This window comes from Thamnophis sirtalis, unplaced genomic scaffold (assembly GCF_051295495.1).
Source record: "Thamnophis sirtalis isolate CommonGarterSnake01/CBP01778 unplaced genomic scaffold, rThaSir2_p1.2 scaffold_12, whole genome shotgun sequence".
Lineage (NCBI taxonomy): Eukaryota > Metazoa > Chordata > Lepidosauria > Squamata > Natricidae > Thamnophis > Thamnophis sirtalis.
Genome location: NW_028261392.1, coordinates 22963945 through 22982580, shown reverse-complemented (window position 1 = coordinate 22982580; position 18636 = coordinate 22963945). Strand labels below are relative to the sequence as shown.

The window sequence follows — 18636 nt, the reverse complement described above, 5'->3', positions numbered from 1 at the left end:
ACATAACATCTGAGCTGAAAGTTAACTGCACATCTGCTAAAAGTCCCTACCCAAAAACTTAACCACATCTGTTGATACAGCCGTTCTGTGAAAGGAGCCCCTCAATTTAAGAAAGATTAGCAGATTTCTATAATGGTAAAGAAGTTGACTGAGAATCCCAAGCTTTGTATTTTTGTCCAAATAGTGACCACAGGTATATTAGGGATCATATCAGGTCACATGACCACTGCTTGGGGATCGGTTGAAGCAACTAAGAAAGATGCATTAAAATGCTTTTCAGTTCACTTTAAGTTGAACACATTCATCACATGTTTTGTAACCTGTCAAACCTGACCTCTGGCCTGGCCTGGCCTGTTTGCTCATCTGTCATTGTTATCAAACTTGCAAGAGAAGGTGATATATGCCCCTGCTTTTGACTCCTGCCTCTTCCGAACAACAAAATTGCTTTTTGCCTTGAACGTGCAGAAATAACTGCTCAAGGGGACGGGTGAATCACACCAGATACTATCTCACTTAGCGTTTCAGGGTATTTAATAACTTCAGTGTACTTTATAGATTGTATCCTAGTAACCCTAAACGACCCTTTAACAAGCAAAATTTGAACTGAATTGGGGGCAGAAGGCATAATTATTTTTTTTTTACAAAATTGAAATTGTTTATTTTAAACCCAACTAAACAATCAGGTTCTTCTAAACATTATTCTAATCCAAAACAATTCCTAAAGCTACATTTCTGGTCTCATAAAAATGACTAAAATCTCTTCTTATACCCTATTCTTTCCCTAAACATTCGGTATTTTTAGTTCTAGGCACAAGTAAGCATATCTGGAAACCAGTATGTATGCGCTCCATTCCCCCCATCTTCCCATTACTGACGTCTAAATATACAATGTGGTTCTCTCTAGTAAAAAAAAAAATCTCTCTGTGGAGGATTCTAAATTTCAGTGGGTTTCATATCTTACAAAAACTCAGGATAGGATTGGTCTTTAACTATATAATGGGTATCAAGGCAGTGAAGCTTTGTCAACAGGAGAAGAGAAAAACAAGGAAGAAGCCATTCCTACTGCATTACAATTATGTACTACAACACTATGACAACCAGTGTGGTGTGGTGGTTAGGCACCAGGCTAGAAACCAGGAGACCATGGGTTTTAGTCTTATTGTAGGCACAAAGCCAGCTGGGTGTATTTGGGCCAGTCTCTCACACTCTGTCTTTGCAAGAGAAAGGGCAAACAATGCTTGGCAAAAAATATATATTGCAGGATTAGTCCAGGCAGTTGCCAGGCATTAACTCTGACCAGCAGGCACCAAAAAATAATAAAAAATAATCGAATACTACCTAGTTTCTAAATCACATCTAAAAACATTACACAAAATAAAACGATATAATCCAACGGTATATTACATTGTACATTTTGGTGCCGTGATGAGACTAAATTTTTGGAGCAATGTGACAAATCTTCAGGGACACAGTTCGTTGTTCCAATCAATATCTGAGACTGTCTTGATTTTAAATCAACCAATTTGAAGGTGAGGGATTAAGTGAAATTACAGAGAGAAACTCCTCAGAAATAGACACACTTATCTTCTCATAGTGGAACACAAGTTGCATTATGTAAATCTAAAATTCAAATTTTAACCTTGTGGAAAATTGAAGTAAACCTTTGTTTTGTGTTACAGGGTATTTGGGTGTTTGCAGGGGATTGTTAATCCATATAATTGTGATATTGGGATTAAAACTTGGTGTTTCATAATGCATTATTAAGATCTTGCTTAAGCTTAACTATATATGTTTTAACATGCTTTGAAAACTAGTCCCAAGTTATTAAAAGCAGATCTTCAAAACTGATGGATCCATTTAAAAGCTGCAACTGTTAATGTTTGATTCTGAAGATCCCTGACAATATTGGCTGTAATCAAAACAACTTCATTTATATTTCTTTTTACAGAAAGCAAAACATAGCAGTTATAAATTATGTCTAGTATAAGTATAAATCTTAAAACAAGTTATGAAGAAAATTTACATCAAGTAGACAAAAGTTCATTTATAAAACAGTTACAATAGTTATAAAACTGCTGATGCTCAAGATACCAAGCCACTTTTAAAAATCATTCTGTGGATGGACAGCACATACATTATGATTCTTAATAACAAAAGTATTCCTCCAACCATCCATTTACACGTACGCATTTTTGTCGAAGTGCTTTGGAGGGATTTTGGATGCTTTAAAATCTGCTGAGTAGGCCTTGGTTCGAGTAGACATCATAGACGCTGGTTTGTTGTACGCATATACCATCCTGAAACGAGAAAGTTTAGAGCTCATTTAAATGTCAAGAAATATTGAAAGGAAGATGTCACCAGGCTGCTGTGTGCTTTGGGCTTTACTATAGACGACATTTTGGAATACAAGGAAGGATGAGCACAGCCACTATCTGCAGCTCATTTAAAGCAGCAGCATCGATTTCCAGGATCCCACAGCTGTCTTAACAGTCCTGGAAAAAGATATGCCTGTCCGGATGAATTGCAGGGGTCGCATGTACTCACACCTTAAATCAGAACAATATACTCATCCATTTTGTTCAAGTTGGGTAAAAACTTCAGACATTGCAGTTCAGGAGTCTACTTGTGGTCAAGTCCCAATATTCTTTTAAGTGACAGTTTACCAAGAATAGCGTTAATACTTTGCTAGTCCTTGAGGAAAGCTTTCCGTAATCAAAAGTGTAGGGTGGCATTTTGAACAATTTTCAAAACTTCTCTGATGTAAGAATACTTACTAGTAAGGTAGAAACAGCTTTTCTCAGCCTGAACTAAAGATTATTTGCACAGCAGTCTTAACCTTATAATCAAATATCTAGAAAAAAATAGGTGTGTTCTGAAGAATATGCTCATACTGAGTATCAGTGGGAAGCTAAAATTGTCTTAATGACCATACAATGGAGGTCAATCAGTCAAAGCCCTACAGGGTCAAATGCTTTTCTGGCCAAGCCAGGTAATGCAGCTGCTACCTTATTATTGATGACACAATGAAGGATGCCTGTGGAACATTCCCAAATGTCACAGAGCTTCTCCAGGCAGATACCTCTAATTGCTTCACATTAAAAACCTGGAAAAGGACCCTATTAGTAATAGCATTTAGACTGATAATGCAGCTTCGTATAGCTTTACGGCCTCCTCTAAGCAGAGTCCGCATATTTTCCCCAATAATCTCATTTTACTGACCTCGGAAGGATGGAAGGCTGAATCAACCTTGAGCCGGTCAGAATCGAACTGCTGGCAGTGAGCAATGAGTTTGCCTGCAACACTGCACTCTAACCACTGTCCTGCACCCCCCACCCCCTGGTTCTGTTATCTGATGTTCAGAATCTACCACTTCATTTTCAGAAGGGAATAAAAGGATTTGTTTAGCAACCATTTCTTAATCATTTCAGTCATGCTACCATGACTCTGATTTTATTTGACCAAGTACAGATCCATGAAATCAATGCTTTTTTCCCCTCTCTCCATGCCATTTATTGTAGCAAGCTGTCCTCAAAACAGCTTCAATTCAGGCATGGAGTTTACATTTTTGAGATGTACTTGTTTGTTCAAAACATCATAATCTGAGGTTGCTTACTCAGAAGTGAACCCTATGTGATGCATAGGATCCATTCCCAAATTTAAGACTGGGCTACACGTAGCTCTTGCTGGAAAGTGTAGAATCTTTCATGAATTCCTATTACAGCCCTACTTTTAGACAACATTCTCAACACAATAGGTAAAATCACAGTAAATGCATTACTGCACTGTACTTTATGATTTCCTCAATATCCCAATTTTCACTCATATTTTGTATTTAGGGAAGCAAAATTAATGTACTACATAATAGATGAAAAGGAAAAAAAGCTTGGAACGATAAGGACTATTAGTGAATACTGCAGTCTCAGTACTATTCAAGATAAGGGGAGGTAGTTGGGAAGTGGTTTCACAATTTAAATCTATTTCTGTGGAAACAAAATGCCCAGTAAACTTAAACATGAGTTGAATCATGTCATTCATGCACTTTAAAAGCACTGAAAATGCAACATGCATTATTTTAAAGAAGCGCTAAGGCAGCGGTTCTCAACCTGTGGATCGGGACCCCTTTAAGGGTCGTACAACCCTTTCACAGGGGTCGCCTAAGATCATCAGAAAACACATTTTTGAAAAAATACGGAAAACATAAAAATAATTTTATGGTTGGGGGTCATCACAACACGAGGAACTGTATTAAAGGGTTGCGGCATTAGGAAGGTTGAGACCCATTGCGCTAAGGCATTGTATGTGGCATAAATTCACCATCAGCTTCTGCTACATGATTTCTAATCCTCTCTTTAAATCTTACAGAGATGAGCAGTGTCTGACAAGTTTTTTTCCCCTATAAACAGAGGGTTTTTAAAAAATTCCTTCTTTTTTTTTCAAATAATCATTCTTGACTTTTGATTAGGGTCATTTCTGAAATATTTGCAGATTGGATTGGGCTACTGATTTTACAATTTAGTAATTATAAATCTGTTAATATTAATTTTAACAAAAGCAGCTGTCTGTACCGTGGAGTGTGTTTGCTTTCAAAAACGGAGAAGCAGAAGATGCTGCCACCAATTATGCAAAGCGATGCTCCAGCCCAACCAATGAATAAAGCGGCTCCCAGTTCATACCTGCAGATAGGTGATAATTCATGTTTAATAAATAGTTTAATCCGCAAATCAGTTTCATTTACTTGATGGGAAAGGTTTACAAGGCTAAATTCATTCATTGTATTAACAAAATTTAATAAAATAATTCTTGCTCTTTCCACTGCAATCCTCAGCAACCCCCCCCCCCACAAATCAGAAAGCTTGGCAAACATTGCTCCTATTGCTCCTGTCTAAAACAAGCCGTTTTAATTATGGTCCCTACTAATGGGCATTTAAGTTTTAATTCCCTCTTCGCTTCTATAATTCTCAAGAGTTGGAGAAGTTACTGTCTTGCTTTCCAATTATTCCAATCCAACCTTAAGTATTTACAAGGAAAGAGGCCATAAATTGTCTGGAATAAAAAACAACCGAGTGCTTTGCTGCATATAATTCAGCAATAACAATCAATTATTTGAGTAATTATAGCAGAATAATCCTTTACTTCTTGTTGGGTCACAAAAATGAGTACTTCTACTAAATATATTATGGGCAAGAATTAATATAGAATTAGATCATTTGCTGTAAATGTTTCAGTTTTGGTTGCAATAACTAGAAAGATGAAAAAGATCCTTGAATATAGATAATCAGCTATTGGTTGATTTAACTTCAGAAACAGAACAAAAGATATTTTAATTTTTGTTAGTTTCTTTTAGCTATATTGTACTGTAGTATATTTTTCAAAGCTGTCTAAGACATGAGGAACTTCCTCAAGCCTATGGACCTTATAATCTTCCATTCTAACATCACTGAAATACTTACGGAGTTCAAAAGGCAGCAGTTGTTGTTTTATTTCATTATAGCCAGTTTAAACTTTATTTTGGGCAGGTTAATTAGCTCTGGTTCCTCTGAACCAGGCAGATAGACCAAAACAGCAAGTAAAACATCTCCTATTTCAGTGGGTTTTTCTTCAACTGGACTTACTTTTGTGCAATATATGTGGGGTCAAAGAACTCGGATGTGATTCGGTGAGCATAGAGGGAGCAACCAGTCAATGCACTCAGTCCTAAAAAAATGCATCAAGTGCAGAACAGATTAATATCTGGAAATGCTTCGATACACATCCACCAGAATCTACCATCAACATCAATTTTCCCACTTAATTTGATCTGCCTAGAAAAACTCAGCTTTGATCATTTCATATTTACCTGAGATAATAAAGATCAGTCCAGCAAAACAAGCAATTTTAGCTTTAGTTTGGTCTGTGCCTCCAACCTTTGTACACTTCATCCCAATCAAGGCAAATACAGAGCCAAAAAACCCAAGGCAGACAGCAGCAATCATGAGTCCTCTGCACGCTTGGATGTAACCTAAAAATGCAAGAAGAATTTGAGTGATGTCCATGTTCAAAGGGCTTTCGGTACAGTATAGGTCAGTGGTGGGTTCCTACAGATGGATCGGTTCGGCTGAACTGGTAGTGGTTTGGTTCCCTGGGTCGCTGGAACGGGCAGCGACCCAGGCCTGCCACGCCCCCAAACTGGTTCTCTGGGCGGTGCCATAGAGGCCGCCATCTTGTTTTTTGCTTTTGCACATTCATAGAGCAATTGTTGTTGCACTGCGTGTGCATGGCACACCCACAAACAAACCAGCAGTAGTGACTGCCAGAACCCACTCCTGGTCTAGGTCACCTGGGTAATAAGATGCTTTTCTTATCTCTTCTAATTAGATGAACTCCTCTTATGCAAATCTCCACGCTTTCTTCACGGTTGGTTTTTTTTTTTGCAATAATTCACATGGCAGTAGCTAACGTGGTGGGAGGGGGTAATGTAAATATGAACACGACAGGTTGTACTAGAAATAAACGTGCTCCCACCTTTATGGATAGCACCCTATAAAGATAGCTATTGGTTCAGGGATCTTGGCACCATCCAGTGTGTCAGGACTGCCACAAAGAAGAGTGGGGGTCAACCTATTTTCCAAAGCTCTAGATGGCCAGATAGGAAACAATGGATAGAAACTCGTCAAGGAGAGAAGCAATCTAGAATTAAGGAGAAAATTCCTAATGGTGAGAACAATTAATCAGTGGATAGGCTTCCCTTCAGAAGTTATGGATGTTCCATCACTGTTTTAAGAAGAGACTGAACAGCTGTTTGTCTGAAATGGTATAAGGGTCAAGCAGGGGGTTGGACTAGAAGACCTCCAAGGTCCCTTCCAACTCTCATTATTCTATGTTTTGGGTTTTAAAATATAGTTAATTCATAGCTGGATATTGCAAGACCAGCCAGTATTATTGATTTAATGTTTGGTGTTTTGTAGAAATGCAATCAATATAAATCACAGTAATTAAAATGCAAACAAGTGAAAGAATCACAGTGTTCCCATATTCTCTTTTGTTTATATGTTCCTACTGCTTCTCTTGTTTCCTATTCAATGTTCAATTTAACTGTTGGTATTCTCTTTATCATACTGACAGCACAGATCAAACCAAAAAGAAAAGCAATTTTTCGCCCTCTTCCTTACTTTAAAATTGGATCTGCTCAAAGCAGATTTGGCCAAAAGAAAGATGGCATCTTTTTAGATTGTGGGATAATTTTCCAACGAATACTCTGTACTATTCTCATTGCTATTCTGGTAAGTTGGAGAAGGATTTCTGAATGTTAGCAGTGACCAAAATACCCAATTTTTCCTGATTTCATTTGCTTCATAATTTTAAATGAACTTTCAACAGTTTGTTCATTCACCATATAACCACATTATGTCTGTCTGTCTGTCTTTCTTTTTCTTTCTTTCTTTCTTTCTTTCTTTCTTTCTTTCTCTCTCTCTCTCTCTCTCTCTCTCTCTCTCTCTTTCTTTCTTTCTCCATATCAAAGTGAAAATTTCCAGAAACAAATTATTACTAAAATTTGATAAAAGCGATTTAAAATGGAATTGGAATAAAATATGATTTAAAATGGAATTGAAATAAAATACAGTCTAAAGGAGGTTATCTAGTCTCTCTGTCTCTGTCTCTGTCTCTCTCTCATTATAAAAGATCTTTAAAAAGCAATAGTAATAACATTGCTAAGTGGAATAGCAATAGTTATTAGTTAAGAAGTCAATAATCTTTCCTGCCCAAAGAGAGTACTTGGTTTTCCACAGCTGTGGAACTTCTCTTCTGTTCAGGTATGAAGGGCAGATGGAGCAAATCTCCAGGGTCCCAGGGTTATGTCAGACCTGCCCCAGCTAGGTCCCTGGGAAAGAAAGACCCTCGACTCCATTTGACTGAAGTGATAGGTTCTTTTATTAAGGATTAGTGGGTTGCAGCAAAAGCAAGGCTAGATCTTAGGTTCCCGTGCAAAGCATTAAGATTTTCCCCTTCTCCCCAGCCCTCCCCACTTGACTTCCTCTTTGTTTTTGTCCAATGGTGTGTTATATAGGTGTTTAGGGAACAGCTCTGATGTTTGGTGCCACTTGGTGCAGATCATATTCTTTCCCCAGGCAAGGTGTCCTTGAAGACTGGAATAGGCCTGTTCTCACAACTCTGGTTTCCATCAAGCCTCTCTGTCTCTCTCTGTCTCTCTCTGTCTCTGTCTCTCTCTCTCTCTCTCACACACACACACACACACTCACACACACCCTTGCTCATCTCTACTGTCCACATGCCAATTGCCACCTCCCCCCCTCAACAATTTATGACAGCAAAGCACAAAGCTGAAGATGGCAGATCTGACAGGTTATGAAATGCAATAGGAGATGATATAAACACTATTAAATTTCTATATTTTTCTGTATTTTTACCATATGCCGACATGATATAAAGACTACTTTTGTAAAGTAGTCTTTTGTACATGATATAAAGATACTTTGTAAAAGTTAGCTGGGCGAACCCAAATACAGGCTACTGTTATGGTGAATAGAGATCTCAAAATGATCTTCCAGCAGCTATCTAACCACCACGTTACACCATCAAATCACCATTAGGCAACAGGACAACTAATTTGGATATATTACTCTTTGGATATATTGTACATCAAGAGGATAAGATGATAAGGAGACTGGAGACTAAAACATATGAAGAAAGGCTGCAGGAATTGGGTATGTCTATTTTAATGAAAAGAAGGACCAGGGGAGACATGACAGCAGTGTTCCGATATCTCAGGGGTTGCCACAAAGAAGAGGGAGTCAAACTATTCTCCAAAGCACCCGAAGCAATGGGTGGAAATTAATCAAGGAGAGAAGCAACTTAGAACTCAGGAGAAATTTCCTGAGAGTTAGAACAATTAATCAGTGGAACAGCTGGCCTCCAGAAATTGTGAATGCCCCAACACTGGAAGTCTTTAAGATGATGTTGGATAGCAATTTGTCTGAAATGATATAGGGTTTCCTACCTAGGCAGGGAGTTGGACTAGAAGACCTCCAAGGTCCCTTCCAACTCTGCTACTGTGTATTGTATAAAACACTTCTCTCTATAATTTGAGTCTGATCTATGACTGTACTAAATTTTTGTTGTTATTGTTATGACCTTATCCCTTAAAAACGCTGAAAGCATTGGCCTGATAAAATGAAAGTTTCACTTCATTGTTTTGTTTTGACTGGTGCTGCAGCTGTTAAAAATCTGGGGTAGTAAGGTCTATCAGATATTTTCTTTCAAAAAAATAATAATTAAAATAAGTGACGTTCAGAAACTCCTGCACACATTCAAGGTATAAAAAGGAGGCTACAGGGCCATGTCAACTGTACCCTGTGATTGTGATACTTAGTGCAAAAGAAGAAGGTTAAAGAGGACAGATCCATCCTTGAGAGAAAAATCTGTGTGTGTAAATACTGCAAAAAGAAATGCTTCATACAGTAAGCTTCAAATAGAATATCAATGGCGGCAGCCTAAGTTAGAGTTGCCAATCTGACATTATCACTGCAGGTTGCTCCAATGATCTTGAGTATAGCCATGAGGATCAAAATATGATGGATACAGAAAATTGTTAAATCTATAACTGAAGAGTAGACATTAACTGTACTTAATTTTAATAGATAAATGAAATTAAATCAAGTTTAGTTTTTATCTAAGTTCCATCCAATACTTTATACCCCACGTATCAGGCCTGCAGCCATCTTTTCTTTTGGATCTGAGGCCTGACACACTTTCTATTATTCTACTATGCATTTTCTATTGTGGGAAAATGGGAGGGGAATTATATGGAGTTAGATGATATGTAGCCATAGCAAAATTCTTTCTAGAAAGCCAAGGTCATCCTTTGTCTCTGCACCTGAACAGGACTGGATGGGTGGAAACTGCCAGCATGGCAGTGGAAGATTGGGCCTTGTGATGGGCTTGTGGGCGTGGGGGCAATATCTTGAACTTTCAACTGGGTGGGGAAAACCGGGAAGCGTTCAGATTTGGCTTTTCCCAGATGCGCCAATATGTCTCTCAATAAATTGGAACTTTGAGCAATACTTTGCCTTGGACTCCGATTTAATTTTGGATGCTATTTAGAACCCTGACAATGCGGTTCTGACATATCCCTTAAAAACATCTCCCCACTCTTGTCTGAAAAGGCTGCCTAGGGTAATACATTCCCATTCCAATTTTCCCATCAATAAATATTGTATGAGTGTTGTTTTGCATAAAGATCTGCATTTTGACATCCAAATCAACAAAGACAAAACTTGTCCAACAATACAATACAATACAATTCAATACAATAGCAGAATTGGAAGGGACCTTTGAGTCCAACCGCCTGCCAAGGCAGGAAACCCTATACCGTTTCAGACAAATGTCTATCCAACATCTTCTTAAAGACTTCCAGTATTGGGGCATTCACAACTTCTGGAGGCAAGCTATTCCACTGATTAATTGTTCTAACTGTCAGGAAATTTCTCCTCAGTTCTAAGTTGCTTCTCTCCTTAATTAATTTCCACCCATTGCTTCTTGTTCTACACCCAAGTGCCTTGGAGAAAAGTTTCACTCCCTCTTCTTTGTGGCAACTCCTGAGCTATTGGAACACTGCTATTATGTCTTCCCTAGTCCTTCTTTTCATTAAACTAGACATACCCAGTTCCTGCAATCATTCTTCATATGTTTTAGTCTCCAGTCCCCTAATCATCTTTATTGCTCTTCTCTGCACTCTTTCTAGAATCTCCACATCTTTTCTACATCGTGGTGACCAAAACTGAATGCAGTATTCCAAGTGTGGCCTTACCAAGGCATTATAAAGTGGTATTAAGATTTCATATGATCTTGATTCTATCCCTCTGTTTATGCAGCCTAGAACTGTGTTGGCTTTTTTGGCAGCTGCTGCACACGGCTGGCTTATATTTAAATGGTTGTCCACTAGGACTACAAGATCCCTCTCACAGTTACTACTATTGAGTGAGGTACCACCTATACTGTACCTGTGCATTTGGTTTTTCTTGCCTAAATGTAGAGCCTTACTCTTTTCACCATTGAATTTCATTTTATTAGATAGTGATAGCAGTAGACTTATATACCGCTTCATAGGGCTTTCAGCCCTCTCTAAGCGGTTTACAGAGAGTCAGCATATTGCCCCCAACAATCCGGGTCCTCATTTTACCCACCTCGGAAGGATGGAAGGCTGAGTCAACCCTGAGCCGGTGAGATTTGAACCGCTGAACTGCTGATCTAGCAGTAGCCTGCAGTGCTGCATTTAACCACTGCGCCACCTCGGCTCTAGTGAGTGTGGTTGGTCAGCCAGTTACGAATCCTAATGACATACCGATATTAGAAATTTGCTAGTGACACTTTTTTCTAGCATTAATCTTCTCTCATTTACCTTATTTATATTAAATTGTTTTTAGAAGGAACAAAAGTCATTTTTTAAAAGATTTTTTCCCCCCTTAAGATGGTGCCATTGCAGACAAAAAAACACATTTCAGAACAAATTCCCCATTATTCAAATTTTTATAGGTTTATATTTTATTAAGGATTATATACTGAGGCACGGTCTTTTAAACAGGCTGTTAGTTAACTGTAAATGCACATGCCTAATTTCAAGCATTAATGTAGGCCTGGAGCACATTCTTACTTTTTTATGCTTTTCTAGATAAGGCATAACACAGGATATAACATTACACCTCATGGAACACCAGACAATTTAAGCTAAATTCTGCAAGAAGAGAAAAGTTACCTACACCTAGTTTTTATTACTAAAAATGGATATTTAGTGTAAAATTTCTCTTTAACTCCAGTTTTCTTTGGGGGATCTTTCTTTCCTTGTAACTTTTTTCTTTTGCTACTTATATAGATTAAAATTAGCCACGGAAGTCATTATTTTCCGACACATTCAATTTATTAGCATTGTTAGTAGCTAATTAAGACATTTAATGTGCTGGAGCATGAAGTTATTTACCCAGAGGTGTTTTCAAGGTAATTTATAGCTATATTTCCTGGGCAAAATGGTAAAGATTTACCCCAACCACAACAAAATGGCCGCCATCCGTCATTTACACACCAGCATGTGATTTTTCACAAAAAAAAAACAGAGTAAAGAGTTCTCACTGCATAAATCTCCTAATTTGGGGCGCTTGGCATCAGACTTGCTACAGACAAAAAAGAAATATGACAATGAGAGAAAGTTTTATTTCTCCTTCCCTAAATAAAATGATCACTGATGCTCTCTAGAAAGATTCTAAAGGAAAATTGAAGTTAATTTTGCCAGCTTGGGAACAGAAATAATATAGCTTTCTTTATCAATAAATGACAATAAAAAAAGAGAAGGATGCTGGCACCCTTTGATGGAGTGGCCAAAAGATGGGCACCCAACCCCCCTAAACAAAACATTCATGCAGTTTATACAGGTAAACAGATCAAGCAAAGCACGTGTGAAGCGAACTGGCAGCAACCCGGCAGCAACCCACCCCTGCCTTATACATATCCTTTATCAGATATAAATTGGGACTTCATAAAGTTAGAAATGAATTTCACATACTGGCTCTTATTCTTACAATTTGGGTTGGTTCTTACCTCACATTTAATCAAAACCTAATTAAGTGATGAACGAACTGCACTACTGTGTTCTATTCACTCACTGGCTCCCCTCACAACTGGCTGCATTGGGTCAATTTCTTAAACATTATAGCTTTGTATGTGATCTGAAAGCAGAACGATCCTACCTCTAGAGTGCTTTACTCACTTCAAATTTATATATATATACATACATACATACATACATACACACACACACACACACACACACACACACACACATATACACATACATACATACATACATATACATACATACATATACATACATACATACATATACATACATACATATATATACACACATATACGTGTTTGTGTGTGTGTGTGTGTGTGTTCCGGCATAACTCTGGAACACTTGAGCAATTTCAACCAAACTTGGTATACAGATATTAGTTACCCCCTTGAAACAAATATTGTGGGGAGTAAGACATCCCTAACACCCCTCGGGGTGTGTGTTCTGTTAGGATAAGCCTGTTGTGCCTTAAAATGGCTTCTACTGTACAGCGCTGTGGAGTTGCCATGGTAACGGTTTCACAGTACTCCATAAGGGGGCTCCCTCTGGTAAAGGAGAAAATTCAACATTAGAAATTGTGGCGACGTTCATGGAAGGAGGGTTGGGATAAATAAATACCAGGGCAGCGCTGGGTTATCAGCTAATCCACTATAAAATATGGTGTTAGACTACATTGCGTAGTTTGGAATTGTCAGAGATAAGATGTCTCTTGGAAACTCATAATTAATTTACAGTAACTTTCAGGTGTGCAGGACCAAAATTTCAGTCAACCATTCAAGAGCAATCCATAGATCTGAAAGGCATCAGATTATAAATCCTTCTGAGAAGAACGCTGTACTGCTCTTGTACTCCCACACTTGTATTTTTAAAGTCCAGGTTTTCAGATAGGAGAGAATAAAACTACGTGACCCGACAAAAGCGCGAACGTCATAAGCGCGCCGACAACACCGCGGCGCTAAAACCGTGATGTCAAAAGCGCGCCGACAACAGCGCGCCGACAACAGCGCGCTGACAACAGCGCGCCGACAGAAGCACAATTTAATTTAAGGTAAGGTTTAGGGTTAGGGTTAGGGTTAGGGTTAGGTTTAGGGTTAGGTTTAGGTTTAGGTTTAGGATTAGGTTTAGGTTTAGGGTTAGGTTTAGGGTTAGGTTTAGGGTTACGTTACAGCGCGCTTCTGTCGGCGCGCTTTTGTCGGCGTGCTTTAGGGCTAATTCGTCGCTCATTCATCGCACGGTTTTGTCACCGCGCTTTAGTCACCGCAGTTTAGTCAGGCGCGCTTTTGTTGTGCGCGCATTTGTGGTGGAACCTAAAACTACACCTGCAGAAATTCTGTTCTGTAAAACTCTTAGAAGACTGAGATTGCCTATCCTTCTTTATACAGATCCTCAGATGAAAGAAACTGAGTTTCTTCCCAGGTGTTGTGTCTTCCCCTCAAGGCTCAAGGTTTAGGTAACCCTCTGATTCACAAACATAGTTTCTCTGGGAATTAACAAATTTACCCTAAGGATGAGGTGAAGACCTCTATATTTTACCTCTCAAACAGAGGACAATGTTCATACTATGAAGTATCACAAGATGGCAAGGGACCTCTGGGTCAACATGCCTAAAACCAACCCAATAATACATTCCCTTTTGTCTGAAAGCATCTCCAGGCAATGGCAGAAGCCATAAAATAAACAAAAACAGATGTCACTAAATCTGGAAGAAGACAATACCATACACATCCTATTATTCAACCAAAGGAATATGCAGTGATTTCCAACATTATGTTTTGACTCCGATAATCCCAGTACATAAAAAAACAAAACAATTATTTAAGTGACATATCGTGAGAAAAAGATATATGAGTGAATATATATCTAAGAGGCTGGACTAAAATGAAGCTCAAAATGTAAGTTTGCTAGCTATAGAAAAGGACTGGGAAAGAATGTTTTGTTTTGTTTTAAAGAACAGTTTTAGAGAAAATGCTTCATAATGCCTGGTTTATAATAGTACCAGTAAAGACAATCTTGGAAATTATAACTATAATTATAACTAGGACAGCATGGTGTATAAAAAGGGCAGATATAAATTGCATCAAGGATACATGCTTTCCAGATTACCACATATTCTACTCTATTGTCTGCTAGTAAAGTAAGGTAACATGTAATTGAGTAATTCTGGCTGCCACCTTTTAGAAATATTTAGAAAACAAAGCGAAGAGGTGCAAAAGAGGTGCAAAAGTAAAAACAGTCAGGGGACTAAAATTTTATCTTACAAGGATAGATTGAGGAAAAAATATACGTAGCCTTAAAAAAAAGACAACTGCAGGAAGTTACAGCATTTTTTTAAGGAAATCATACCCCCAAAAAGTTAAATCTGTTTCCTATTTGCCTAGAAACCATTATCAAAAACTATATTGTTAAATTATGGGGACTTCTATTTCTGAGAATTATAATTTTTTTCCCCTTAAAATTGAGGTAAAAATGAACACCACAGTCACTAAAAGTGGTAAGGAATTTGCCTCAGTTCAAGAAAAGATGTACACTTTGTGTATTAGCTCCGTTGTGAAAGTAAAAGTAAATCACCAGTTTAAAATATTACTATGAGCAAACATTCCACAAAAGAAGATTGGTTAGAGTTTTATAAATTAATTGCAATATGTCTTATTATGCTCCTATGTTTGGTGCTATTAATTTGGGATATATTTTGATACAATTTCACAGTATCATGAGAGCATCTGCGTGCAAAGGATGATTTATACCTCACCCCAGAGAGTCAAAGATTTAATTAAGAACTTTCCAGGAAAGACAAGGAGTAACTCAGCTAAATCCTTATTAGCCAATATGAACCAAAGTAAACAATGAGTAAAAGTTTGATGCATTCATTTATTTCCTGATTTCCTATTTCCTATTTGTCATTAATTTTGACAGCTCTTTCAAGATGCTAATACAGTAAGTAGTTGCATCACCTTACAAAATGCTTTATTAAGATTTGGTGGTAACTGTGTTAAAGGTGACACCAGCATTATTAATATATCAAGAGAAGTGTGGCATCTATCTACGCATGGTAAGAAACCAAGAGACAGAAACAGCAGATGAGATTGAAAATCATAATGAAAATATATTGTTCAGCATGTTCTTGTTATCCATAAACACATATCATACTCTTAATTTTTAGCCACAGTAATGAGAGTAATCTTAATTCCATTTCATTACAAAAAATCAATAGTAGTTCAGAAGCTTTACTCAGACGCTTTGTTAAATGGAGATGTCAAAAGTTTATCTGTCTTGTACAATATTATGTAACCTTATAAATGAGGAAGGTGGTGTTGAGATCATGAAAAATCTCAGCCTCCCAATTTTACCCAACAGCTGTCTTTTTATAGCCTGAAGATATTTTCTTGATGGACAATTAAACTACACAGAAATCTTAAAATAAAAAGCCTCTGCCTTTTATTATTTAGGAATCAAACTTTTGTACTTCTGCAATCAAACAACTCTTGGCATAAAGAATACTCTCACATAAAAAAAAATCCATGGTCAGATTAAAAAGCAATCACAATATGGATGGATAAAGCCATAGCACAAAATTATTAAAAGATAACAATAAAAATAGAGATGAAAGAAACAAGCAAGGGGAAAAAAAACCATTAAGAAGACATTAAATATAGACTTAAAGGAAAAAAAATCCTCCACAAAAATTCCTAAAGCCAGCAAGGAAGGGACAGCTTGGTCTTTAACAAGAATCAGTTCCAAAATGCTGCCATACTGCTTCTAGCTTTAATCTCCGAACCTCTCAGAAATGTGGGACCAAGTTGTATTTCCCTGGATATTCTCATGCAAGTAGTCCTCAATTTAGGACCATAATTGAGCCCAAGATTTCTGTTGCTAAGGGAAAACTTAAGTGAATTTTGTTCCTTTTTGCGATCTTTCTTGCCGTAGTTGTTAAGTGAATCACTGTTGTTGTTAAGTTAGTAACACGGTTATTAAGTGAATCTGGTTTCCCCATTCACTTTGCTTCTAAGAAGGTCGCCGAAGCAGATCGCATAACTCCAAGGCACTAAAAACATCATAAAGATGAGTCAGTTGCCAGGCACCTGAATTTTGACCATATGGCTACGGGGATGTTGCAACAGTCGTAAGTGTGAAAATGGCCATAAACCACTTCTCATAAAGCTGCTTTTAAAGACACCTCAGAAGTGGTAATTGGACTAGAATGCCTTTGTAACTTTGATCGGTCACAAAATGAACTGTTGTAAGTTGAGAACTACCTGTATGTTGGGCTGATGCTGGTTAAAAAGGCAGATCAGGTGCCAAGCCATAAAAGGCCTGTAAATTTGGGTTTATGTACTGCAAATGATAGGGATTAGGAGGATTGTGGACTGCTGCATTCTAGTCCAATTACCATTTCTGAGGTGTCTTTAAAAGCACCTTTATGAGAAATATATTTCAATTATCTAACCAGGTTACTAATGGGGGCATAGATTCTTTAAGTCCTTTTGCCTTAGATATTACAGAGAGTCCTTGACTTACAACCTTCGTGTAGTGACCATTCAAAGTTACAATGGCACTGAAAAAGTGTCTTATGATCATTTTTCGCACTTATGACTGTTGCAGCATTCCCATGGTCATGTGATTTATATTCGGATGCTTGACAACCAAGTCACATTTATGACGGTTTCAGTATCCCAGGATCATGTGGCCACCTTTTGTGACTTTCTGACAAGCAAAGTCAATGGGGAAGTCAGATTCACTTCACAACTGTGCAGAGGTGGGTTCCTACCAGTTCGCACCTATTCGGTAGAACCGGTTCGTCAAATCTACCGAACCGGTTAGAAGAGTTTCCACCAGTGGACCCGGAAAGCAGGCCACACCTACAGAAGAGGTTCCAAATTTTTTTTGAAACCCACCACTGGTCCTTGGATATGATTATTCTACACTATCATGCTCATATTTATAAAACTCAGTGCCTCTGTGAAAGGTAAGGATGACTACTGCGTTTGTGGTGCAATCAGAACATTGCGCGTGTTGAAGTTGTTTTAACGCAAACCAAAGATGCTTTTTAAAAAACAAGTTTACATCATATTCTTATGCATGCCAGTGCTGTGTGTGAGGTAATTTAAGGTGGTTCTGACAAGTGTCGTCGGCATCTTCATATCCGGTCACATGGGCAGCAAGCCACTCCCATCCAGTCACATGGGCAGCAAGCCACTCCCACAAAGGAGGCCACACCTACAGAGTAGGTTCAAACAATTTTTGAAACCCACCACTGCAAATGTGTTACTTACGTAACAACTGCCGTGATTCACTTAACCAATGTGGAAGAAAAGTCATAAAATTCACTTAACACATTTCTCTCTTAGCAACCTAAATGTTGGGCTCAACTGTGGTCGTAAGTTGAGGGCCACCTGTGGTTGTAATTGGTATGCCCTGGAAGCTAGGCATAGGCCCCTCTGACCATGGCTCTCCCTGCTCCTAGAGAAGGTCTCTCAAATGGCAGACCTGGTCCTCCATGGGTAGTGCCTGCTTGTCAAGAGACATCACAGGGCGCAACAGGAAATCCTGAGGTACAAAAACAACTCTTGAGCTCAGCTTTTACGTTGTTCTCTCCCATCCTTAAAGCCTCCAGGCCCAAAAAAGCACACAAACAGCATCTCTCCCCAGTTAGGATAATGCTTATACCATGAGTATCAGTGGTGGGATTCAAATAATTTAACAACCGGTTCTCTGCCCTAATGATTTCTTCCAACAACCAGTTCTCCCAACTGCTCAGAACATTAACAACTGGTTCTCCCGAAGTGGTGCAAACTGGCTGAATCACACCGCTGGGTATACTGGTGAAATTGTAGTCCAAATTGTCAGATGACCCTATCTGGTAGGTTTACATAGGACCTGTATACCGCCCCCTCAAAAAGAGGGCCGTGAAAATATTTACAGATCCCTCACATCCTGGACATAAATTATTTCAACTTCTACCCTCAAAACGACGCTATAGGGCACTGCACCCCAGAACAACTAGACACAAGGAGTTT

At 38.3% G+C, this 18636-nt stretch overlaps 1 protein-coding gene across 2 annotated transcripts in view; it reads right to left on the bottom strand.

Moving 5' to 3' along the window:
* Nucleotides 1–1910: 1910 nt before the first annotated feature.
* CLDN10 (claudin 10) overlaps nucleotides 1911–18636 on the bottom strand; it is a 58984-nt gene continuing 42258 nt past the window's right edge. For both annotated transcript variants that reach the window (XM_087726814.1, XM_087726813.1), the window contains exons 2-5: nucleotides 5837–5998; nucleotides 5613–5694; nucleotides 4566–4673; nucleotides 1911–2297 (exon numbers count right to left, since the gene is read on the bottom strand). In XM_087726814.1, the coding sequence (XP_087582940.1) occupies nucleotides 2177–2297; nucleotides 4566–4673; nucleotides 5613–5694; nucleotides 5837–5998 (473 nt within the window). In that variant the 3' untranslated portion in view covers nucleotides 1911–2176. The remainder of the gene's footprint in view (nucleotides 2298–4565; nucleotides 4674–5612; nucleotides 5695–5836; nucleotides 5999–18636) is intronic.